The sequence below is a fragment of the Vombatus ursinus genome, unplaced genomic scaffold (assembly GCF_900497805.2).
Source record: "Vombatus ursinus unplaced genomic scaffold, bare-nosed wombat genome assembly UNPS02014837.1, whole genome shotgun sequence".
NCBI classification, from domain to species: domain Eukaryota; kingdom Metazoa; phylum Chordata; class Mammalia; order Diprotodontia; family Vombatidae; genus Vombatus; species Vombatus ursinus.
In genome coordinates, this window is record NW_020954615.1 from 734,018 (window position 1) to 760,324 (window position 26,307).

Here is a 26,307-nt window from a genome sequence, read left to right on the forward strand (position 1 = left end):
CTCTCATCTAAGTTATTAAATAGAGTTCCCATCTTTGGGTCACTTGCAAGTCTGATGTCCATGCTTTTGATACCTTGGGACGAGCAATGGATAAAAAATGTTAGACAGCACAGGGCTTGGGACAGGTCCCTGGGAAACTCTTGACACAGCCTTCCTGCAAGCTGACCCTGAAGCACAGATACTTTGCATTTGGCTATTCAGCCACTTGCGAGTCCATCCAAATTGTCATCCAAAGCACGTTGTTACCTCTTCTGTGAAAATGGCCTGAGAGACTGTTAAGTTTTGTTGGGATCTAGATAAACTCTGCTCCAAGACAGAGACAGAGAAAAAGAGATGGAGAGAGAGAGAGAGACAGACAGAGAGAGAGACAGAAAGAGGGAGAGACAGAGACAGAGAAAGAAAGAGAGAGACAGAGACAGAGAGAGAGAGAGAAACAGACAGACAGACAGAGAGACAGACAGAGACAGAGAGAGAGAGAACAGAGAGACAGACAGACAGACAGACTCCAAAGTATGTTTCCTTCACCCACCTAGACCTGTTGGTCTAGGCTTGGATTTTGTTTCCTGAACTTATTTATTTTCTCCTTTTTACCTATTTACTCCATTTTCTGTGGTGTACTCTCTGAATAGTATCACTTCTTTTTTTCCCATTTACTGATATTTACCCAAAAGTTCTCCACCGTCATTCCCCATTCAGGTTCTTGGATTTCCTCACATGAATACATCTTCTTCTTTAAAAAAATATTATGAATTTAATGAACACCAGAAAGCAGAGAATATATCTATATAAAAAAGAGAACAGAAAAAGAGATTTATATGTCAACCTGTGAATCATATACAGCTTGCTTCTTAAAAAGGCACGTCACAAATTCAACATGTTACTTTCAAAGCTATCTTGCTTATCTGTGCTTCCTTATGCGCTTTCTTATGTTCTCTTCTTTTCATTAAAAAATCCAAACAACAACTTTTCAATGACCCATTTTTTTTGCTTTAGTGTGTTTTCTTTATACATAAAATCTTACTTCAGTTTATTTCATCTATCTTATTTTTCTTTTTTCTTTTCTCTCTCTTTCTTTCTTTCTGTCTTTCTTTCTGTTTGTCTTTCCTATTTTGACCAAGTTGGAAATGTAGGGGGCACTGATAGGCCCGATCCCACTGATGATTGGCACGGGACCTCTGACCTGCTCCGTTTTTGGCCTGGGCTGGTTTGCCTCTCCTTAGGCAGCCCGGTTGCCCCCTACTCGTTGTCTTGGTGCCAGACTTAGTGTGGTCACCTGATTGGCTTAGCCCACCCCAGCTCCAAAATCCCGAGCTCAAGTTTTCCACCAGCCTCAGCTCCCCCGGTAGCTGGCATCCCAGGTGGGCACCACCATGCCTTGATCTCTTCTTCTTCATGTTAAATACGGCATTGTCTCCCACAGCTGCATTTCATCCTTGAGTCCCAGCCCACCAAGTCTCCACGATATTTATGAGGTTGACTTTGCCTTCTTCTGTTAGAACATCTCGTTGGTGCGCTGATATCAGGCCTGTGGATTTTATTGCTGCCTCTTCCTTCCTTGGCTGTCTGTCCCCTTTGAGTTACTGGGCATCTCTCGTGCTGTTTTTCTGCCTGTGTTGTAGCTTCTGTGCTGTGCGCTGGCAAGCTCGGTAGATATATGAAGGCAGTTTTCTCCTTCTTCCCCCCTTTTTGGTTTAAAGCCTTATTGATCAGATTTATAGGTCTCCAAGAGAGCATATATTTTTACCAGGACTCTTTAGGTATATCCCATCCCTGGTGCCACATCCAGTGGTCCTTTATTTTAAGTTGTGGTCCATAAATCCAAATTCCATTCCAGATACCACCTTCTTAACCAGCTACTCCCATCCCAAAGTTGTCTTTTCTCTTCCAAACCCCCTCCCTTCAATCGGCAGCCATAATTGAAATACCACCTGTGCCCCTGAAGTCTGCGGTTTCTTGCCCATGGCTTCACTATCCTACCAGGATTGTGTACGTATCTCCATCAGTAGAAGTGTGGGTGTCAGATTTAGAGGTTGTCCACTGTGGTCTGGAAAGATGCCTGGACCTAGGCGTGAGCCTGCATGGACACACAGCTGCACCCCTAGACCCTGCTCCTGAGGAAATCCGCTTCGATGACCATTGTCATGGTCATCACCATACATTTTCTGAGAGCCTACTATGTGTCATACTCACTGCTGAAGTGAGGAGAAATGAGGAATGGGCCTTGCCCTCCAGAAGCTTACAGTCTAGGAGGCAGGGGGTGGTCCTAGGAGTGGGGAGGAGGAAGAGAGGGAGCTAAGACTCATGCACAATATAAGAACTAACGTACGATAGGACGACAGATAAGGGCCAAATAGATAGCGTGGTCTCTCAGAGCCAGAGTAGGGGGAGCTCTCTGAGGGGCTGGAGTGGCCAGAGGAGGCTTCAAGAAAGATGTGGGTGGGACTAGAGTTGGGTCTGGAGGTCTTCTAGGTAAAGAAACAGGCAGAGAGAAGGTATAGGATGTGTGGGGGCAGGGCACCCTTTCCTCACCCCATCCCACGACATGAGCAGACACTGAGAAGTCAGACGGACAGACGGATGGATGTTGCTAACCAGACACACGAGAGCAGAGGAGAGTTTGGGAGGCACAAGGTACCGTGGACTGAGCACGGGTTGTGAAGTCAGAGATCCCCCTGGGATGCTCACTCCCCGTGCCATCCTGAGCAGCCAGTCTCATTAGGTCTGTTTCCTCTTCGGTAAAATGAGAGGGTGGGACTTGAGGTCTCCTCTGGTTCCAGATCTATGGTCCTGGCTGTGTCACCTTGGGTAAGTCATGTAAACCCCCTAGGCCTCAGTTTCCTCTTCGTAAAATGAAGATTCAGGGGTTTCCGAGGTCCCTTCCAACTCTGGGTCTAGGATCCTATGATTTAGTGATTGTATTACATGCAACTCGAGGAGAGGGATGGGGAGGGAGTTGGAGGAATCCCGCGATTGCCTGAGATGGGATGTGATGGAGAAAGGGAACCTGGCCTTGTTGTCAGGATCAATCTGGGTCGGCTTCCTGGAGGAGGAGGAGGAGGAGGAGGAGGAAGGTTCTCAGGGTTTGCCAACACCATCTCTAAAAGGATGTTCTTTTCTTTTTTCTTTTTCTTTTTTAACCTTATCAGGTACGGTATCTCTGATGGAGACCTGGGCTGGCTCCCTTCTTAACCAACATGTTCTGGGACTTCTCTTTACCAACTAATTCCTTTAAGTAAACTCGTGACCACCCGTGCATGAGCTGCTCTGCCTGCTGCCTCCTGCCCGACTAACCCAGAGCAGCTTGCGTGTGAGGGAGGGTCCTGGCCTGGTCCCCTCCCCATCTCTAACAACATCCTTTTCAAAGCCCTTCCCATTTGTTATCTCACTGCATCCTTCCAGCGGCCTTGGGAGGTAGGTTGGACAAAGTCGATTCAATTCAGGTTGGTTTGGCTCAGTTCAGTCCGTTTCAATTCAGCATCTGGCATGAAAATATCAATGTAGTAAGGCTCCTACTGTGTGCTAGAGAGACCGTGTGGTGTAGGGGGCAGAGCGCTGGCCTCAGAGCCAGGAAGAGCTGGTGCCCTGCCTGTGGCGGGCACCTTCTGGAGCCTGCCAGATTACCCTCTGAGGGTAGAGTTGCAGAGCAGGTAATCGTTTGCATTGGCAGGGGCTCATTCCTCACCCAAGACGTCCTTAGACCAATGGAATCCAAGTTCCAGGCCCTTCTGTGCCAGGGGCAGACATCCAGCCTTGGACTCAGCCCTGGCTTCAGTCTCCACCTCGGATGCCCACCGGCTCTGGGACTCTGGCCAGTCATTGGACCCCAACCCAGACTAGAATTTGGGGGACAGTTACTGATCTGCCATGGGGGAAGGAGCTTGTCATTGGGAGTGCCCTCTCCCCCCCCATCCATGTGGTGGAAATGCAAGGAGGAAGCGGTCCCTGCCCTCAGGAAACTTATATTCTGCTGGTGGTGGGAGCAACACCACCTAGCAATGATAAATATAAAATAAATCCGATAAACTATGTGCCATAAGAACAAAAGAATTATTTCAGGTCACTGAGTTGTGAAGTACTAACAACCAGGGTCGGTGTTCTTAATGTTTTTTCTTTTTCTTTTTGAGGCTGTGGACCCCTTGGGGGATTCCTCAGAATCATGTTTTCAAATGCATAAAATCAATAGGATTACAAAGGAAGCCAATTATATAGAAATTCAGGCATCAAACTTTAAAAAAAAAAGCCAATTCTGGGCCCTCAAGCTAAGGACCCCTGAACTGGGTGTCATTTGGTAACAAGGGAGGGGACTGAGGCCCGGGTTGAGGGTGAGTGGGCCAACCCCAGGCCTCCCGACTTCTTGGCCGTCCAGCACCTGTTTCTCTCCAAGCTATTGGCCTCCCTGGCCAGTCCTGGGTGAGCCGGCTTGGAGAGAAGGAACGCAACGTTGGGTAAAGTGAATTCTATTTTCCGAGTGACTCATGACCCTCATTTCCAAGTTGCTTCATCATGGTTTCTTGACGTGAACAGTGGTTCCGAATGCTGAAGCCATCTCTGCCTTCCGTGGGCAGCATCCCTCCCCGTTAATGAGCGCTAAACGTGCGTAAATGCACTGGGGAGAGTTGCTCTGGAACCGACCCTTTTCTAAAATAAAGAACGGTCTTCTGCATGGGATAAGTCACTTGGGAGAGCCACTGGCTGGAAAGCGAGGCCTGAATTCCAGCCCGAGGACCTCAGGGAAGCCTGTTAACCTTTACAAATCTCATTTTCCTCTTCTGTGAGATGAGATGCTTGGACGAGACCAGGGTACCCTGGACTTGTTTTTCAATATTTTGGCAACTGTATTTCCATACAATGGGTTTCCTTGGTAATCCTGGGAATTTTATTTTATGCATTTAAAAGCATCCTTCTGAGGAGGGGTCCACAGGTCTTTACTGGACTTACTGCCAGAGGGGTTCAGGACATAAAAGAGGTTATAACCCCTGGACTGGATGATCTCTGCTTATTTCCAACTCTCCCTGCCTTAGAGGCGTGGAAAGGTAGTCCAAGAAGCTGGGTTCAAATCCTAGCTTTCTTGTGGCCTTGGGCAAGCTACCTAATCTCTCTAGCTCTTGTGGTTCTGCTATAAAAGAAGGGGAAGGGGCAGGACTAGATGACCTGAATCTTATAGAGGAGAGAGCAGGGGCTCTGGGAGAAGAGGATCTGGGTTCAAATCCTTCCTCTGCCACTTTCTACCTTCGGTGTGTCAGTTTCCCTTTTTAGGCATTTTCTGTTTGCTAACCTATAAAATAAGGAGGATGGATTAGGCGACCTCCAAGACCCCCCCACCCTTGCCAGTTCTGTCCCCAGAATGGAAGTGTCACTGGGGATATAGGCATGGACCTGGCCCTGTTGAGACTGAGAAGAACATGTTCCAGGGTGACACCCCTCATCATGGCGGTGTTGGCTTTTTCCTTCTTGGCTTCTAGTGGTGGAAATAATGTCTCCCTTTTGTAAGATTTGTAAAACATGTGCTCCATAATAGCTATGTGAGGTACATGTGGGATTATCCCCCTTTTACAGTTGAAGAAACTGAGGCCCAAAGACTTGAAGTGACTTATCTAGACTAATAGGGGCTAGTGAGTGTCAGATGTGGGACTGGAACCCAGGTCTCTTGACTTCCAAACATTGCCATATTGAGAGGTGGGGGTGGGGTGGAGGTCAGGAAAACGAGTCCTGGTCCAGAGAATGCCTCCTATCTTCATTCATTTAATAAATGTTTACTAAGCACCTACTGTGTGCTAGGCAATGTGCTAAGTGCCAGGGACACAAAAAGAAGTAAAAGACAGTCCCTGCCCTCAAGGACCTTACAGTCGAATGGGGGAGCCAGCATACAAACAGCTCCGTCCACCCAAGACACAGATGGGATCAATAGGAAATGATTAACAGAGGGAGGGCCCTGGAAGTAAGAGTGGCAGGGAAGGCTCCTGGGGATGGTGGGATTTAGAGGAAGCCAGCAGGTCCGCAGCCGGGAGGAGGAGAGAGAGTGGTCCAGGCAAATTGCACGGAAAACGCCTTCTGCACGCCCCTCCTGCCGTCCCTAAGGCAGGTCAAGGCCTCTGTCCCGGGTAAAGCCGGGGCTTCGCTCGGTTTCCAGGTGTTCCACTGCCAAGGTCATGCAGCTGGGGCCGTTCTGGCCGAGGGGCAGCTGGAACAACCCAGATGCTTCTAGTCCGGCAGGGGTTCACTGCGCGTTCAGAGGGTCAGAGATGGGAATGAACGCTTCTTAGAAGTCATTGGACTCAGCTCCCTCCTCTGGCACAGGGAAGAAACTGAGGCCTGGAGAAGGGGAATGGCTTAGCCAAAGGGGACCTCCGAGATCATCCTGTCTCATTTTATAGAGGAGAAGCCCAGGCGCACAGAAGGCAAGTGACTTACCCAAGGTCACACTGGTAGGAAGGGGCTCTGAATCCTCTGCTCTCTCCACATCGGGGCAGTGTTTGGAATTTTGAGTGTTTTTGCCTCTTTAGTGAAGCCGCCGCTCTCCCCCATCAAGGCTGCACGGATGGCTGTGGGTGACCAGTCCGGGAGGTCTTTCCTAGCTCCCTTCTCTCTTCTCCCTGGGAGGTCAGAGCTGCTGTCAGCCTCCCCCCCATCGGGGAGAGCAGTGTCTGCTGGAAAGTGCTGTGGTCTGAGAGGCAGAAGACCCCTTCATCCATATGAGTCTCACTTTGTTCTTCTCTTAAATGGGGATAATACAACTTGCCCTGTCTCATAGGTTCAATTCAACAAACATTTATGAAACACCTACTGTGTGCAAGTCAAGAAGCCGAGTTAATAGTTATAGCAGCTAGCATTTACAGAGTGCTTTAAAATTTACAAAACCCTTTATAAATATCATCTCATTTGAACCTCACAACAACCCTGGAAAGGAGGAACTGTTAAGAATTATAATAATAATGACCAACATTTATAGAGCACCTACTGTGTGGCAGGTGCTGTGCCAAGCACTTTACAAATCTTATTTTATTTGAACCCCATAACAACACTGGCAGAGAGGTACTATTAATAATAACAATAATAATACCTAACATTTATAGAGCCAGACACCGTGCTAAACGCTTTACAAATACTATCATTGATCCTCATAACATCCTTGGGAGGTAGATGCCATTATTGTGTACATTTTATTGATGAGGAAACTGAGGCAAACAGGGTTAAGTGACTTGGCCAGGGCCTTCTTGTGTAAGGCTGGATTTGAACTCAGGTTTTCCTGATTCCCACTCCAGCGTTCCAGCTACTGCTCTGCTTAGTTGTCAAGTCCTAATATACTGACTTTATGACCTTGGTCAAGTCACTTGATTTCTCATTGCTCTAGGTAAATCTCTCAGACTATGTAAGTAGAAATTGATGGCTGTTGATGGAGGGATTTTCCTTACTGGGAGTTCCCTATCCAAATAAAAGCACAGGCCTGGCTAAAAACAAACGAATAAATAAATGAATGAATGAATAAATGAAGTGCTGGGCACCATTCTAGGGCTGAGGATACAAAAACAACACTGAAACAGACCCTGCCCTCAGGGAGCTTCCATTCTACTGGGTCATCCTAAGGAAGGTGATGATGTATGATTGTAATTTGATTATTTATGATAATAATTAGGATCCTTCCTAACAATGCTGCCCAGGCATTTCCAGGTGACGGCAGCAGCTCCTCTATTGGATGCTAGGGTCTCGGTGGGGTATTATTTCTTTCCCATCTGTAGAACTGAAATGGTGGCTTAAGGGTGTTGAGGTCCATGGTTCAAAGGTAGTGTGCCCAAAATGCTAACCAGTCCAGTGGGGAGAGTGGCAGGCCTGGAGTCAGGAAGACCAAGTTCAAATCCAGCCCTAGACACTGACTGGCTGTGTGACCCTGGACAAGTCACTTTACTTCTGTTTGCTCAATTGTAAGATGGGGATGATAATAATAGCACCTTCCTCCTAGGGGTGTTGTGAGGCTGAAATGGGATGATATTTATAAAGCGCTTTGCAGACCTTAGAGTGCTATAGAAATGCTACTTGCTGCTGCTATTATTATTATTATTGTCACACTTGGCTGATGAGGCCAAGGGGCATTGGGCACCCTGACTTTATTACTGGGGCTTTGGGGTGAATGTGGGTACTCATGCGCAAACACACATGCATTCACTCAGTTACATACCACGCATACACGTGCGTACAGATAGTCACAGAGGCACTCCTCACTGGAGCTCGCACCACAGTCAGAAGCAGCCAGACTGAACCATACTCAGACACACAGAACATACCACATAGGTGTACCCCATCTCTAAGATATATACATATTGACCTACACAAATATACCCAGTTACACACATGAGCAGACACATGAACATGGGTACCCACAGACCCACACATACAAAATACATGCGTAGATTGCACATATGTGTAGTCACTGTCCACACCTGTCATCTACACTTGGACCATGAGCTCTTTCTCTGTTCCCTGGAACTCCCAATGGGGAAACAAATCTCTGAAGCTCATGGGCTCATAGACTCAGCTTGTATTACAGCTGGAAGGCTCGTTTCGCAGCCTCAGACCCAAGCAGGGACATTTGGGCAGAGACACGGCCTGGTTAGACCCCCAAGGCTTAGGGAAGGCAAATGCATTTCCCTCCTTAGAAAGGACCCCCCCACCCCCGATCATTACTGTCTCTGTTGGTAAGGTCAGCAGGCAGTAGGGGCAGATAGTAGCACTACTGGGCTGTGAGAAGGTCTACCACATAGATAGATAAAGCATTATTAAGCGCTTACTGTGTGCCAGACGCTGCTGGTGTGTGAGAATCTGGTCTCAGCAGAATGAACAGGTGCTGGAGCCAAAGGGTGGGGCCTGGAATGGAATAGGGGTCTGTCTTAGATATGCTGAATGAGCCATAGATTAACTTGCCTGCTTCTCCGTCTTTCTGTCTGTCCATCCATTTGTCTGTCTGTCTAAGCATGCATTCATGTAACCCACCCACGGATGACGACCTCATCTGTGACCGTGCTAACCCTCTTCTCCATTTCTTTACCCTTCAGAGGAGCCGCCCGGTGTGGCCAACCCTTACCGTGCCTCTGACCGTACGTTGCTTGCCTCCTGATGGGGAGAAGGAGGGATTCTTGGGCTGGGGTTCCTTGGGGATTCAGGGGCAGGTGGCATACTGGGTAGCATTCTTTTCAGTCTGGGGTGGGCTGGGTGGGAGAGAGGGACCACAGACATTCATTAAGTGCTGACTCTGACTCTTGGGGGTCTAACCAAGGATACAAGTACACTAGATAGAAATCCCTCCTCCTAGGGACCTTACATTCTAATGGGGAGAGAAGTCCATTCGTAAGTACTGAACACTTCTCTCCCTCTCCCCTCCCATTTTCACTGAGCTTCCTTTTTTTTCTAGTTAGGGGGCTGTGGCAGAACAGTTCACTGGTTCAGCCTGTGCACCGTGCAACACAGTGGAGACAGACAAAAGCAATAAAGAAGCAAGACCAACCCATTCTGGTCCTCAAGGAGTTTACAGTTTATCTTCTTGGGCCAGAGTAGGAAAGGAAGAGAGAATTGTTTCTCTGGAGCCCAGTGGAAAATCCCCAAATCATTTGCAATCTGTTATAGTGATTCCATTCTCCCTCTCCCTTGGTGAATTTGGTTTCCTGAGGTTTTGTCCAGATGAATATTAAATGAGTTTCCCATCCCTGACCCTACACTCACCAATTGTCATGGGTCGCTGACAGAAATGGGGCAGCCGATGGGCAAGGAGAAGGCAGGAGAAGATGGGGGTGGCTGATACACATGGGAATGGAGATCTGGCCATATTTATACAGGTTTACATTAACTCCCGTAAGTCAGGCCCTCTCTGGCTGCCTCCACAATGTTCTGACCAGTCATCATGTACCGAGTTCCTTCCTGAGGCCATGGGCCTCCCTCTCCTAATGCTCCACCTCTCCTGTTAGCTCCATCTTTCACTTAGCAGTTAGCTGTGACCAACAGTGCTGAATTATCTTCTTGGGATGGCCATTTCCAGGGCCCCAATCATCATTCCCTTCTGGAAGACCAGGAGTGACCTATCCCAGGCCCTATCTCAGGTTGTGCCATAGGAAGCCAACAGAATCCAATGTTTCTTGGTCAGAGAAAAAGTCTCACTCAGACATAGGGTACCATCTTGTTTCAGGTCCTCTCCCTTTAGATGGAGGGCAAAGTACTCACCCTTAAATAGAGCCTTGGTCTGAGAGAGTAGACGATTGTCTCTGTATTTAGGGAGCTCTTGATTTGTTAGCGGCAGCTGTGGTTCCTGCCCTTAGGGTGAAATTAATCTCCACTCAGCAATATGTCCTTAGCCATGTCCATGTCAACCTAGGCAAGGTGACCTTTGCCTTCCTATTCTTCCTATTGAAAGAATATCATGGATCTTGGTGGCTGGAGTTGGGATTTCCATCACTCTAGCTTCTGCTACCATCTTCCTCCTCCTCCTCAACAACAACAACTAATAGTAATAATAGCAATAAAAACAGTTGTTGTTTACCACCTAAGGTCCCACTTTTAACTTTTACCAGAAATCTTTCTGGCCTATGGTTAGGTTTCCTTTAGACCTTACTTGAGAAGTCATCGGTTTAATCTTATCTACACTAGGATGTCCTAATTACTACCCTTTTTTACCTTGGGGATAGATGATATGGATTATGGGATATGAATAGTGTTGTCCCTGATGACTGCACTCTCAACAAAGGGACAGGCCAGTCTATCTGAGCTTCTAGAATGTTGCAGCTGAAGCCCCAGACTGGGAAATGAATGAATGAATTAAAAAATAACATGAATGTTGGTTGGAAAATATTGACATTAGTGCCAATGAGATAGTATGGAAGAATATCTTTTCCTAACCTTTACTTTATCTTTAAACCTTGCTCCAACTTTACTCCTAAACGGAACACCTACTGGACAGTATCCAGTGAACATAGATGATGTTGAGATTAGGCAGCTTCGTTTTTGTTCCTCGCCTTTCTCTCAAAGGGCAAGAGGCCATGACTCTGAGGGTTAGGAAGTGCCTTCCTTTCTCCTGTGGTCCTTTTCCCTAGGAAGAGGGAGCAGTCTTTACTTAGGCCCCTGTTCATTTAGCCCCATAGCTTGGCCTCCTGGGGATGGGCCTGGCCTAAAATCTAAAATTAGCACAATTAGCTTTGGCAGTTGCTCCAGCCGGCACCTAGGCCTTGCATGGTTACTCTCCAGGATGGAGAGGTTTGCGTGGGATGTATGTGGCAGGGACAGCTTTGGTGAAGTGAAACATGAGGGGTCTTGGTCCCATGACAAAGGTAGGGTTCAATGAACACCATTTGAAATTTAGCCTTGGGAAGAGGATAGGGCCTGGGGATAGGAGAAAATAATAAAAGCTGGTAATTGAAACTCAAGGATAAAGATGGGGGCTCAAGGCCAAGGATGGGGACTTGAGAACCAGAGGTTGACTAAGAGTCAGGGATGGGGAGTAAGGGCTGGGGATGGGAGTGCCTGTAGATTAGTGTTACTGGCTGCAAGGTTCCAAAACTGGACAGTGATGGGAGCCTGGCAAAATTCAGATTGTGAGCCACTCTCCCTGCTACACCTGGAACTGATTCTCTTTTGTGGCATCCTAGTTGACGATGGCCTGGGTTTCCTTCCCACTTTTGGACCCTGCTACGTGAACCTTTACGGCAGTCCCAGGGAATACACTGGCTTTCCTGACCCCTATGAGGAACTCAACCTAGGCAAGGTGAGGCTGAGGCTGCTGCCAGCCGGGAGGTATGGGATCGAGTATGGAGAAGTGGTGGAGTGGTGGTCTGTCTGGGGGCTCCTGACAGTGTTATTCGGTGAATTAACTCACTAGGATATATCCACTGGCTCCTGGCTATGATGCATTTCTGTAATAATAAATATTGATTAAAAAACTACTATGTTCCAGGCACTGTGCCAAGCACCGAAGATATGAAAGAGGCCAAAGATGACTTCTTCCTGGGGCCATGGCCACAGGGACAGCTACCATTCCCCTACTCTCAGCCGTTCCCTGTTTCATGCCTCACCAGTTGAGCCATCACCGGCAATGTCCTCTCATGTTGGCCATTTTAAATATCCCACATCTTGTTCCCTCCTGGAATAGGGAGTGACCAGACACAAGCTTAATCAAAGAATCAATCAATAAACACCTACTATTGGCTATGTAGAGACTTACTCCTTGACCCCTCCAGGCTGAATCTGTCTGACTCCAGGATCCAGTCCTTTTCTGACCTAAGTCTGGCTTTCCTGGACTCCCTGAGGAATCTGACTTACCTTCCTGACTTAAGCCGTAGGTGTCCCTGCCCACCTCCCTCTCCTCCCCAGGCCCTGAAGACACAGATCCCATCTGTCTAAGTGTCCAGTTTCCTGCCCAGACCCCAGTTCCTCGGAGTGTCTGAGCTGAGTGTCCAACTCGTCATGTTTATACTGGCTGGTTCCTTTCTTCCCTCCCCTTTTATTTCCCCACACATGCTGCTTTCCTTGATGCCCTGATTGCTTCTTGCATTTTATCTTTGGGTTAGCTGAATTTTAGCTCCTTAGCCTAAAAACTTCCAGCCTACCCCTATCAATACATAATGCCTGTCAAAATATAGAAACATGGATGGATTATCTATAGAACAGCCAAGAAGGACACAGATAGCAGGTGGTTTCCTTCTTTGCCCCCAAATAACTGTGCTTGAAGACTGAACTCAGCTAATGCCTAAATCAAACTAAGAACAATGAGCGGGATTACTCGGCTGAGTGTTTAATTGAAGGCTTCTGTCTTTATCAAAATGGTGAACATATGAGAGGATATCTGTCATGGGTCTGGGTCTCCTAGTCTTTAAAGGAGTAACATGTAAGGCTTGGGAAATGCAAGTCTATTTCTCAAATCTTTGGCTCATGGCTGGGACCTAGGTAGGAGCCCCTGTTTCCTTGAGTAACCTTCAGAAACAGGGAGATCATGGGGTCACAAATAGAGAAAGACCTCCAAGACCTCCATCGAGCCTGACCCCCTCATTTTGCAGAGGAGGAAACTGAGGCAGGCCTAGAGAGGTTTCATAACTTATGCAAGATTATTCACGTGCAGAAGGCAAGGATTTTCTAATTTTTCTTAGGTCACTCTGGACATTAACCAGACTCGATTGTTAGCTGGAACACAGACACAGCTACCATGGGGAGAGGATTATGGGTGGGAATTGGGCTTAGGACTTCACTCTCCCTCTGTGTCCTATTCCTCCACACCTAATGGGCTCTCGTGGCCCTCATGGCCCTCATTCCTCTCCGTATAAAATGTGCTCTATTGAACAATTAAGAGCATGTCCTCACATCCATAGTGTGAAAGCCCTCCCCAAGCTTAGCGCCTCCCCCACCCCCTGCGGCCAGACTCTTCTCTCCCCTTTCCAAATAGTGCGAACAAATTACCTGGTTTGTTCCTCCTCAGGGGGAAGGTGTGGCCTATCGTGGCCGGGTGCTGGTGTCCCTGGAGACAAAGCTGGTGGAACACACAGAACAGCGGGTGGACGACATTCATGCAGATGACATCTTCCGGGTGGAGGTATCGGTCACGGGATTAGAAAAGGGATTCCACGCAGGCTCCGTCCTGGATGAGGGAGGCGGGAGGAGCCTTGGCCGGGGCCACTGGTAACGTCAGAGTCTGAAGCGCTGGGTTCAAGTCCTGGCTTGGGTACTTACTCCCTGTGTGACTTTGGGCGAGTGTCTTCGTCTTTCTAGGCCTGTTGCCCTCATCCATCCGACGAGGAGGTGTGACCTGGTGGGGGACCCTTCCAGCTCTAGGGCTCTGATTCTATCATCCCCAATTGGGCTTAAAATACCTTCCCTGACCCTCTTGGGGCTGTTTGTGATGATCAAGTAAGATAATTAAAGCAGCCTGAAAAATGGAAAGTGACAAAAAATGAGGTTTGATTGTTATATTTACATAATAGTGATATTATAATTTTGGGGGGGAACTCCCTATTTCATTGGCATAGGAACTCCCAATATGGAAATTTCTTCCACTGATATGTCACCACCTGCCTGGAATTTAAGTTCAGATAGTTGCTTTGGGCACTCAGAAGTTAAGTGACTGGTCCAAGGTCACACAGTGTGTGTCAGACGTGGGTCTTTTACCCAGGTCTTCATGATTCTAATGCTAACTTTCTATCCACTTTGCTTTGAGGCCTTTCTTCTTCTTCTTCTTCTCCTTCTCCTTCTTCTCCTTCTCCTTCTTCCTTCCTCCTTCTTCCTTCCTTCTTCTTCCTTCTTCCTTCTTCCTTCTTCCTTCTTCCATCATCATCATCTTAGACCTGTGATTGAATTTCTACAGGGAACTCTCAATATGGGAATTCCCTCTCCCAATGGAGAGCTGTCAGGGGAGCCCTGAGAAGCAAAGGATCTCATGCAGGATCTCACAGCTAGTACGTGTCAGAGGCAGGGCTTGAACCCAGCCCTTAGCTTCAAGTCTAGTGTATACCACACTGCAGTTATTGTAATATTATAATAGCCAATATGTATTTGCTGAGCAGCTTCTGTGTGCCTAGGACCCTGTGTTCCAACCTCTCCACTGATGCTACTTATATGAGCATGGGCAGATTTTTCCATGGTCCTACTGTGCGTGGCAGTGCCCATGGGGTCCTTTAAGGTTTATGCCCAAAGAACACAAACTCTGACAGGTCTCACCATGGTGGAAAGGCTTTGAGTATGGGCCCAACAATGGACTGTACGTCTGATGACCCAGGACCAGCCTGTATCGCCATGCTGGCTGCGGGGGATTTATTTTTCATCCATGAAAACTCATGACAGCATCTAACAATGAGGTTTCAATCTTCATTTCTGGGGTACTGAATCCTTGAAGTATTGATGCATGGGTGAGATACAAAGGTGAATCCAATAAATCCCCCGCCCTCAAGAGGCTTACAGTCTAGCTAGAGAGAGTCAATTCAATTTAACAAGCGTTTATTGAGTACCTGCTAAATGTTAGGTGCTGTGCTAGGCACTGGGGATTCAAAGACAAAGAAGAAGCCACTCCTGCCTTCAAGGGGCTTCCGTTCTCCACCGATGCATCAATACTTTGAGGATTGATGATTTTATATGAGTGGGATCTCCCTCCTCTGGTTCACTGCAGATGAGCGGGATCACGGTCTCAGGAGCTGATGCGGCCAAAAGAATCAGCCTGGTGACCAGCTGGTGATGCCTTCTTTAGAATTTAGCTAGTCCTCAGGCAACCAATGCAGGATGTACAATGCGGTCAGGAAAACCCGGGTTCGAATCCTGACACCTGTCTGACTCTGGACACATCCCCTGGCCTCTCAGGGCCCCCAGGCACCTCTCTCGAGACCCCAAATGTCAGAAAAGAGGATGGCCTAGATTGGAGAAGCATGTTCTCCAGACCCGTGAATCACAGGCCCTGTCCCCACTGTTCCATAGTCATTGAAATGCTGTACTTGATGGGCCCTAAGGCCCTTCCCAGCTCTGTCGAAGGCTCTGCCTTCAGTGCTGGGAGAGAGTAGAAGAATCCGAGTCAGAGAATCTGGATTTGAATCTCAGCAGTCGTCCTTGGCGGTCACTGACTCTCAGGACCTTGGTTTCCCCCTAAGTAAAATGCGGGAGGTGGGCCGGATGGCCTCTCAGGTCCCTTTCAGCTTTATTCAGAACCTGGAGCTCCTCCAGTCCACCCCGTCTCTTTACAGAGGAGGAAACTGAGGCCCCGGAATGCTAGGTAATCGGCGTGGGGTCACACAGGTAGCAAGCATCCTCATCCTGACCCCTTTCTCCGTCCCACTCTCAGAAGTATCTTAGGAGGCGGAAGTACTCCTTGTTTGCCACCTTCTACTCGGCCACCATGCTTCAGGACGTCGATGACGCCATACAGTTTGAGGTCAGCATTGGTAATTATGGGAACAAGTTTGACACCAGCTGCCTCCCGCTGGCCTCCACCACCCAGTACAGCCGGGCTGTCTTTGATGGTAAGGCCTGGGGCCCAGAGTTCCCTGGGGTAGCAGCGTAGAAGGAGAGACCCCCAGACTGGGGCACCGGGCCCGTGAGGTGGAAGAGGGGAGAGCAGGGCCTGGACACGGGGGAGCCCGCTTGATGTGTGTGGGAGGAAGGGGGCTGTCTGGTATTTCCTTTAGCTCATCCTTCTTGCTCACCAGGTGCTAAGCTCTGTCCTCTCTTCTGCTGGAGGCTTCATTAGACTGCAAGCTCCTTGGGGGCAAGGACTATCTTTTGCCTTTTTTTGTATCCCCAGTGCTTAGCACAGTGCCTGACACTTAATAAATGTTTACTGAATTGAACTGAACTTCAAGTGTCTAAATCTGGCACCTTGAAGTTGTGGTCTGCTGACCTGCCCTAGTTATGGCTTTGCAGAGCAAGATGTGATGGGAGCAGGAGGGACAGGAGAGCCAGGGGGAAACCCAGAGCACCCAGACCTAATAGGGACTCAGTCCTTTTGGATGTTGGCCTTTCCCTCTCCTCTCTCTCCTTCTCTCTTTCCCTCCTTTCTCTCTCTCTCCCTCCTTCTTCCTTCCCCTCCCCACTCTCGCTCTCTTTCTCCTTCTTACTCCCCACCTTCCCCTTTCCCTCTTGTAGTCTTAGTTACCCAGGACACTGAAGGGTTCAGGGACTGACCAGGGTCACACAGCCAGTGTATGTCAGAGGCAGAACCTGAACCCAAGGCCTGTGACCTGCGGTGCATGCTGGTAAATGTTTAACAACCGTTCTCTGAAAATGCAGGGCACACTTTTAAATTTAAGCTGCATTATCAACATTTTCTATATTGCTTTCTTAAGTCTAGACGATCAACCAGGCAATAAATCAGGCCCTAATTGGTAGCGTTTGTCAATATTGGGGGTGTAAATGCCCGCACTGAACATTTAACCATCGGCTCTCAGGAGCCCACAAGAGCTGGCAGGCCCCAGGATGCCCCTGCCTGCCCCTGCCCCTTCAAAGTGCTCTATGGATGGTTGTTATTATTGCAGTCGTCATGGGGAGCCCCATCATTTCTTCACTGCAGCCCGCTGATCTGGTCTTTCTTTGTCTCTCCATCCTCATCCTCCCCCATTTCTAATGGGTCCCACTGTCCTTTGCCCCTCCTGGTGCTGGGCCTGGGCGTCCCCGCCAGTCGAAGCCTCGGTCTTCAGCCAGGCGTCTTTCCCAGATGAGGCCTGGCCCTCTCCCCTTCCCTGCCGCTCCCTGACCAGGGCGGGCAGGAGCCTGCAGCTGGGGATGAGGGCACAGCTGGGCCGGCCTTCGCAGAGCACTCTCCACCAGCTGGCCATTGTTGACTCAGGCACTGGGCCCAAACCACCAGGGAGGTTGCCCTGGGCCACATCTGTGGCATCCGTCAAGGCTGGCAAAGGGATGGGGTATGCTTGTGTTGTTCCCTTGTTGCCAAGGCCAACATGTTTTGGTATGCCAATTCTTTTGCTGGGCTAAGAAACCCTGACATGGATAGCAGCCTCCAGTTAAGTGAGTGGCCCGTTGGGTGACTAAAGAAGGATAAACCTAGGCAGACGTTTGGTCGCTGATGAGCAAAGGGGCATCCTGGAGGTGGGATACATCACTCTCATGCCCCAGAATGCCCCAGAATCATGTGGGGCTGCCCTTCTTTCCTCCTCTCCCCACACTCAGTCCAGCTTCCTTCTTTCCTCTCTCCTTTCCAGGGTGTCACTACTACTATTTGCCTTGGGGCAATGTGAAGCCTGTGGTTGTGCTCTCCTCCTACTGGGAGGATATCAGCCACCGGACAGACACGCAGAACCAGCTGCTGAGCATTGCGGACCAACTGGTGAGCCCCACACGCCCCAACCCCCTGAGCCCCTGCCCTTCCTATCCAGTGCAGGCACAATACTGAGGATGGAGGAGAGAAGGCTCAGAGGGCACAGACTAGGGGCCTTCGAATGTTCAGGCGGCCAGATTTCCCAGTGGACAGAGCACATAATAATGGCCCCTACCCTGCCTCCCAGAGTCGTTGTGAGGCTAAAATGAAATGGCACTTTTACAAACCTTAAAGTACTATAGAAATGCTAGCTATTATTGTTATTGTTATTATTTAGGAAGCTCTTATGGGAGAGAGGGGTCAGCCTGGTTCTGTTTGGTGCCTGAACTATGGATAATGGGGAGAAGTTCCCAAGAAGCATATTTAAGCTTGATCTATTGACCTCTTTGGCCCTCACTTTCCTAACCCATAAAATGAGGGAGTTGGATTAGCAGCACCTTAGCAGTGGATAGGATCACCAAGGGGACGAACATGGAGAGGAGGGCTTATGACACTGGGGAGAATGCCCACACTTGAGAATTTGGGAGGAGAAAGAGGAGGGATGGGCGCAGAGCCCAATGAATTTAGCCGTTCTCCAATCAATGGGCATGTGTTTGGCTCCCAGCTCTTTGCTACTGCAAAAAGGGGTATTAACGTATAAATGTATTGGGGTAGATAGGTCCTTTCTTTGGATTTTGTTCTTCTTGGGGTATATGAGCTTTCTCTTTTATTAAACAGAGCTTTCTGTTTTAATAAGTTATACTTCAGTCAGTCAGTAAGCATTTATTAAGCACCAGCTATGCTCCAGGTACTATGCTAAGTGCTGAGCATGTGAAAGAAGGCATGGTTTTTGCCTTCCCCCAAGGAGCTGCTCACAATCTAACGGGAGACAACTTACCAAAAAATGCACATGTACGAAAGAGAAACTGGGTTGTGCCTGGGGGTGTACAGAGAAATGGGAGTGGGGGCTGTCAGTTCCTTTCCTCATGCGGTCATTCAGTCTCTCTCTTTGCCCTCCCCTGGGTTGTACCTCTAGGAAGCCGGCCTGAATAAGATCCACGTAGCCCTCAAGGCTCAGTTCTCAGCAGAAGACCTTGATGGCCTGGTGGCTGAGGTGATTGACAACCTCATCTCCGACTGCAGGTACTTATTGCTTTTCTCACCTCTTTTCCCTTTCCCCGCCTCCCTCCTCCCGTCATCTCTGATGCTCAGTCTGTCCTAAATGGGAGAGGAGGGGGTGCTCGGCTGGACGGAGCATGCCTGGCTGCCCACTGCCTTCAGAGGTTTCAGAGCCAAGGCACGAAGTTGAAAAGGTGATATTTAGAGCAGGTCATAAATCTCCCGGCCGCTGCTGCCGGTCTGAGCCTGTCCTGGGGCCCACCTGAATGGGCAGCATTGTGTCTCTGATTGGGATCCGTGATGGGATCTCCAGGAGACTCTGGCAGCCGCGCCTTGGCCCCCTCTTGCCTTGCTGGGGATGGTGCTGGGGTTGATCTCCACGTCCCCCCCCACGATAAAGCAGAGGACAGGTTTTGTTTAGCCTGTCGTCGACAAGGCTGGTTGTTGGTTTGAGCAAAAGGGAGGCAGGGAGGGCAGTATCAGAGAAATCAGATTAGATCAAGGGTCAAGAGTCAGCTCTGAATTGGTAGGACAGAGATGGTAGCACAGGACAGGACCAAATGGAATGACATTTATAAAGCACTTAGCAAGTACCCAGCACATAGTAGGCACTCTTCCAATGCGTTATTGCCTTCCCTTCTCACCCTGAGTCTGTGAAATGAAGACTGGAACAGAAGAGAAATGAGGGATGTATTAGAACTGATGGCTCGCCTTCTGTACCTCAGGAGACCGTCTTAGAGGGTCCTCCGAGCCTCAGGGAGGCTAAGGGACTTGTCCGCGGTCATACAGTCCGTAGGTGCCCAAGGCAGGATTTGGACCCAGGTCTTTGTGACCCCCAGTCTGAGGCACTGTTCAGTGGGCTAGGCTAGACTTTCTGTAAAATTGTGCATTTGCATCAGGGGGCTCACGGAGGAGCGCACTAGTGTGTGTGTGGTATCTCTAATTGTCTCCCCACCTCCCTGAGGAGTCAGAATGGGATGGAAGGAAGAGAGGCTGGCACAGAGCGATCCATGAAAACTCGTGATCTTGCCAATGCTGCACACCGCGTTATTCTCACTCACTCATTCATCCGTTTATTCAGTGAAGATTTATTGAGCAAGCTGCTGTGTTTGGAGAGCCCTGAGCTAGCACGGGGCAGGTGTGGGGAAGCCGGGCACCCCGGGTTATCTGATGCCCACGAGCTGGTCCAGCCTGGGCAGGCAGTCAGTGCACTGAGACACGCACAGCTTCACGGATTCCCTCAACAGACACTCATCGGGCGTCTGCTCAGGAAGGGGCCAGGACGTGGTCGGAATTCAAGGGCGAATAGTCCCTGCCCTCAAGACACTGCCATTCTGCTGGGGGCAAATATTCCCTTTCTCCCTTTTGGGAGATGCTTCATTGCTGCCATCCTCGCCCCTTGGCTGCTTCTCCAGGTAGAATGTCAGCTCCCTGAGGGCAGGGATTCTCGTTTTTGTCTCTGTATCCCCAGTGCCTGATATATCAGTCAATCACAATCAATCAAACGAGCATTTATTGAGCACCTACTGTGTGTTAGGCATTGTGCAAAGCACTGGAGTTACAAAGATAAAAACTAAACGATCCATCCAGGAGACGATAAGATAAACCCCAGAAATACTTGTCGGTTGACTGATGGATGAGAAGAGGAGCTGTGGTTCCCGAAGGGCTGAGGTTAAATTTCAACATCCTGGCTGAAAGAGCATTGAACTGTCAGTCAGCAAACATTTATTAAGCACCTACTGTATGCCAGTCACTGGGCTAAGCTCTGAGAAAACAAATACAGGAACAAAGAAAGACAGCCCCTGCCCTCAGGGAGCTGATATTCTAAGGGAGGGGAGGGAAGGGGGCGTGGCGGAGAAGTCCAGAGGAGCGCAGCCTGGTGGGAAACGAACGATGCTTGGGCTCTCTGCTCTGATACTGGCCTTTGTTTTCACTGCTGGAAGAAGAGAGGGTTGGGCTCCTGGGATTGCCAAGGAGGCTTGAGTCCAACTGCCTCATCTGCCAATTGAAGCTTAGGCCACCTGCCCAGGCTCATACAGCCAGCGAGTTCGAGGCAGGATTCGAACCCATGTCTACACCCTATCTGTTGCACCGCTCTCAGTTCTGAGAGCCCAAGACTTGGCCTCCATTTGACGCTGTCTCAGCTCAGCCACAATTTCACTGAGTTGACTTTGTGACTGTGAGCTGGTCATTTTCCTTCTCTGAGGCCTCGATTTCCCCCTCTGAAAAGTAGTCCCTTCTCTCTGCAGCATGACATTTTTGGGGTTTGGGTGGGGTTGTCTTTAAGGCTCCTTCAGCCTGCCCTCCAAAAGCATCCCCCTCCCCTCAGTAACGATTCCTCGTTAGATTTCTGTCTGACGCTAGCTGGTGACCCTGGGCAGGTGACTCGGTCTCTCTGAGCCTCAGACAGCTTTCTCAGACTGTCGCCCTTGTGAATATACAAGTTGTTACCTGCTGAGGTTTGCAACCTCTGCCTGCGACCCTACACATGCCTCTCATCACCCGTCTGCCCCTAGAGAGCTCCCCAATGGGCAGGAAGAAGGATACAGACAGAAAGGAAAACTTCCCCAGGAGCTTAGGGGAGAAATTCTGTCTAGAAACACAGAGGTCGTGTCTCCCATCAGATCGGGGCTCCCCGAGGGCAGGGCCTATCTCCCATCAGACCAGGCCCCCAGGAGGGGCTTTCAGCTCCCCGTTAGGTCAGGGCTCCCCAAAGCTGGGACTGGGTCTCCCCACTCAGACCCTTGATGTCCCGGCTCCTTCCGATGCCACAGGAGGCGGTGGGCTCTGAGGCTTTGTCCCAGACGTCTCTGTGGGATTGTTTCGAGGTGTTTTCACAGCCTACACACAATTCGTGTTCCTGTTTCCAAAGCCAGACAGAACATGTGCGGGGCCTCCGTTACCTTTGGCAGCATCCACTCCTGTTTTTTCATAGCCACCCCCCAGTCCATCTTCCTGGGTAGATACCGAGTGGTGACTGTCCTGGCCCTCCCCGCCTCCCCACCTCCCCTGGCACCTGCCTCCTCTCGGAGTTTTCCTGTTGATCAGCAGGGGCCCAGGTCTCTCCTTGGACTGGGGGGATGCCAGGCGTTTGCTCAGACAGCCTTGGCTGGGCTCGTGGCCTCCCTGAAAACCTCCCCTCTGTGGCCAGTCTCCCAGCCTCCCCCAGCTGCTGTCCCTTCGCCGGAGACATAAATCACCACCGCAGGCTTCTTCTTCCAAGCGGCTGCCTGGGCTTCCCTGCAGTGGCCCCGGGCAGGGCCCGCTCCCAAACTGGCAGTCCAGGGGTACCTGGCTGGAGGTTGCTGTTTGGCTCCTTCTGGGAAGGACCCCCAGCTGCTGAGCTGGAGCAGTGGAGAGGACCCCCGCCCTCCCACTTACCCCGACCCTCCCCAGCAAGCACCAGAACTTCCTTTTGGCCAGGCTGTGCTGTGCTACGTGACCCGAGCCAGGCCCTGGGGCTTAGGTTTCCCCGAGATGGAGCTGGCTCTCGGTTCCCCCTCCCTGCCCGCCCCCCTTCAAAATTCAATTAAAAAAAATAACAGGAAAAATGTCGTGAGGCTGAAGGCTGCCAAGGCAGCGTATCTGGCGGGCGGGCGGGTAGGCGCTGGTGCCGCTCGGGCGGTAATTGCTTCTGCATAGCTTGGGGAGATTGGCAGAGAAATAAATCAGCGTGGAGCCAGGAGCGGGGAGCCCAGACGAGGCCGCTGCTGCTGCCTCTGCCGCAGGAGGGGAAGGGCAGGACGGGACAGGGTGGGTGGCTAGCTGTCCGGTCACTGGGGTGGGGGGATGCTGGGGATGGCTGCCTGGGCTGAGCTGGGGGCTGGGGCTGTGCGGGCAGGCAGCCCCCTTTCTTCCCTTTCTGCGCCAGTGTCCCCTGGTGCTCTTCTGAGGCTGCTCAGGAGGGGTGGGTGGGTGAAACCCCTAGTCTGCAGAGACTTTAGTCATTCATCTGGAAGGGAGCCCCCCACTCCTGGGCAAGGACCCTGGATCACAGGGCATAAGGGGCAAGCCTGGGCCTCAGACTTGGGGTGCTTATGGTCCCCTTCCCAGAGGAAGCCTTTTTCCCAATGGGGAGCAAACGCCTCCCCCTCCCCCCTTCAGTCGGGGGAGAGGTATCCATACTCCATTAAGTCACCTCCCTACTACACCTTGTGAGGTTCTGTTTCTGGCTTGTGGTCTCCTTCTCCCCAACCTGGGGGATGCTCAGGGCCAGAAGGATGACTGGAGGGGTGTATGGGTCTGCAGGGGGTCAGCACCGTAGCTATCCTCAGTCATTAGCCTTCCCAGTCTGTCTGCCATGCCCTGTCAGGGTCCCATAAATTTCATTGTCAAAGTAGACATAGAATTTATTCATTTAAACAGTGAGTGCCTGACTACAGCATGTCCAGCCCTTTTCTCACTTACCTTGAGGGTTCAAATCTGGCCTCGGACACTTACCAGCTGTGTGACCCTGGTCAAGTCAACAGACCACTTTCTTGCCTCAGTTTCCTCAACTGTGAAATGGAGATAATAATAGCACTTTCTTTCTGGGGTTATTGTGAAGCTCAAATGAGGTAATATTTGTAAAGCGGTAAGTAGAGTACTCAGCACATAGTAGGTACTAGAGCAATCAATAAAGCACTTACTATGCGCTTATCAAGTGCTGGGGATACAAATATATAAATTCTAGCTGTCATTACTATCCTCATTTTACACATGAGGTTGAAATGACTTGCCCAGGGTCACACCACTAGTGAGTGACCAGGTGTGGTTTGAACCCTGATATTCCTGATTCCAAATTCAGAGCCCCATCTACAAAAGGCCTCATGGTGGGGCATAGTGGAAAGACAGTTGGCCTTGGAGGCAAGAGAGGGAGGTTCAGGCCTCAGCTCTACTGCCCACTGGCCCATGAAACTGAGGGTCTCCCTTCAGGGTTCTGAGACTCAGTTTCCTCATCTGTAAGTGGAAATAATAATCCTGCACGACCTACCTCCCGCTGTGTTTTTATGGAGAAAGCACTTGGTAAAACTTATTAAAAAAAATAGACATTTTTACTGATGCTTTTTAAAGACGTTGCTGTCATTTCCCAGTTGGATCCTGAGCAAAACGAACCCATTTGTCATGTCTGACCATGTCTGCCTTGCTCTACCTCTTTGCTGAGAGGAGGGAGGAGGCATGCTTGTGTCTGGTATCACACCTGCTCCTGTCGCCTCTCTCACCCCACGGACAGTCAGCCTCTGGTGGACGTCAGGGAGAAGCCTTCAGCCACGCACCTGGACCACTACCTGTACCGCCTTCGGACCAGCAACCTGACCCAGATCATGCACGCTGCCCTCGAGCTAAAGCACGCCAGCGCCCGCGACGATCTGACCGTCGCCCTGGAGCAGGCGGAAGACTGGCTTCTGCGGCTCCGGGCCCTGGCCGATGAGGTAGCCTTGGGTGGGGTCCGGAGGCTAGAGGCAGTGGACCGACGTTAGCACTGGAAGCAGCTTCTTTGGAATCACGGCCGATTCTGTTTCTTCCTCATCAATGAGGGTTGGGGGTTCAGGGCCTAGATTTCCTTTGGGGTCCCTTCTATCTCTACCTCTCTGCTTCTCTGTGCTATCTTGGGCAAAACACTTATCCTTTTCGGTCTTTGCCTTTCTGATCTCTAAATTAATGTTGATAATAGTACCTATCACCCGGGGCCACTGGGAAGATGAAATATTTGTCAAGTTCTTTGCCATCCTTAAATACTGCTATGTAAAGGCTAGCTGGTAGCTACTTAGCAGTCTCTGCTCTGCAGTGTTAAAGGCTTTCTTTACCCCCTTTTCTCACAATGTCACCAGGACACCCCCTGGAACATCCCCCCTTCCCATCTCTCTTTGGACCACTGGCCCTCAAAGGGGTTAGATATTCACAAGAGAATGTAAGCGCCCTGAGGGAAGGGGCTATTTCTTCTTCTGTTATTGTATCTCTAAGCGCCTTCCTCATCCTAGTCGGTGCTGGGTAGAAGCTTGCTTATTGATTGATTTATGGATTGATTGAAGAAAAGAACAGTCACAGAAATCCGAGATTGCTAAAATGTTACCTGATTAGGAGAACAAGCTTCCTAAGCAGAAATGAGTTTACTGTCCTAGGATTTAAAGAGCCAGAATGTCCCATGGAAGTCCTGGGATGGCAGGACCACAAATTGAGAGCCGCAAGGGAGTTTAGAAGGCATTTAGTCCAAACCTCATTCATTTTGCAGGTGAGGGAACTGAGGCCCAGAGCCTGAAGACCCCCTTTGAGGTGCAGTAGCCAGATATGCCCATGGTATCCCCACAGGCGGGTGGGATGAGGGGCAGAGGCCAGTCCTCCTCTGGGGAGATACGAAGTTCTCTTTGGAGGGGGGCTGGAGACCCCCCTCAGGGAGGTCGGAGGGCTGGGAGGTGGTGGTGGTGGTAGTGGGAGAGGTTGTTGATTTATTACAGTCTGTGCTGAGGTAGAGATTTGGAGGATGAAGGGAAGGGGGAAGGCTGGGGAGAAGAATTTCCGGAGGAGTTAGCTCTCCCAAAGACTGGGGAGGGTTGGAAGCAGGGAGAATTCCAAAGCAGAAGGAAGGCATCCAGAAACATTCATCCTCTAAAGCTAACTTTGGACTCCTTCCCTGTGAAAAGGAGCTCATGCCTGTGGCTTGTTAGCTCAGTGGTTAGATCCTGGTCCTAATGAGGCCAGGGTTATGGCTTTAGTCTCTGTCTGGGCCACGTAGTTATAAGGAGGAAAACTGCTCTGTGACCCCAAACGGATACCTCCTTCCCCCACCTAGCTCGGTGACCTTGGACGAGTCACTAAAACCTTTGTTCGCCTCAGTTTCCTCAAGTGCAAAGTGGGGATCATAATAGCACGTACCTCAGGATTTTTTTGAGGATTAAATGAGATAATATTTGTTTTTTAAAAAGTGCTTAGCACAGTACCTGGCACACAGTAGGCACTATATACATATGTATATATATATATATACACATATATGTGTATATATATACACATATATGTGTATATATATACACATATGTGTGTGTGTATATATATATATATATACACACATATATGTATATAAAATACATATTCCCTTTCTGCTACTGATCTTGGCAATAAATTGACCCCTCATCCTGGTCACAGACTTATCCATTAATCTCTGCTAAAGAAAGGACTTAATCTGGGGCATAGATTGAACCTCAATTGAACCCAGGCCAATAAGCATTAATTGAGCACCATTTGTATGCTAGGTACTGTGATGGGGATACAGTCCCTGCTTTCGAGGAGCTTATATTCTACTGGAGGAGGGGGCAAATGTACATGGCTAAGTATGTACACAATAATTTTTCCTTTGCCTGGGAATTCTCATGTCAGGACCTTCTTCTACTGGTGCCAATCAGCACTTTCTTGACAATTTATAATCCTAGCCTGTAGTAATTAAGTGACCTGTCCAG

At 49.6% G+C, this 26,307-nt stretch overlaps 1 protein-coding gene across 3 annotated transcripts in view; it reads left to right on the plus strand.

Moving 5' to 3' along the window:
• The window catches only part of DYSF (dysferlin), a 231,419-nt gene that overhangs the window by 88,646 nt on the left and 116,466 nt on the right, over positions 1-26,307 (plus strand). For all 3 annotated transcript variants that reach the window (XM_027839970.1, XM_027839971.1, XM_027839972.1), the window contains 6 exons: positions 11,625-11,740; positions 13,445-13,558; positions 15,788-15,965; positions 17,661-17,785; positions 18,792-18,898; positions 24,087-24,285. In XM_027839970.1, coding sequence (XP_027695771.1) covers positions 11,625-11,740; positions 13,445-13,558; positions 15,788-15,965; positions 17,661-17,785; positions 18,792-18,898; positions 24,087-24,285 — 839 coding nt within the window. The remainder of the gene's footprint in view (positions 1-11,624; positions 11,741-13,444; positions 13,559-15,787; positions 15,966-17,660; positions 17,786-18,791; positions 18,899-24,086; positions 24,286-26,307) is intronic.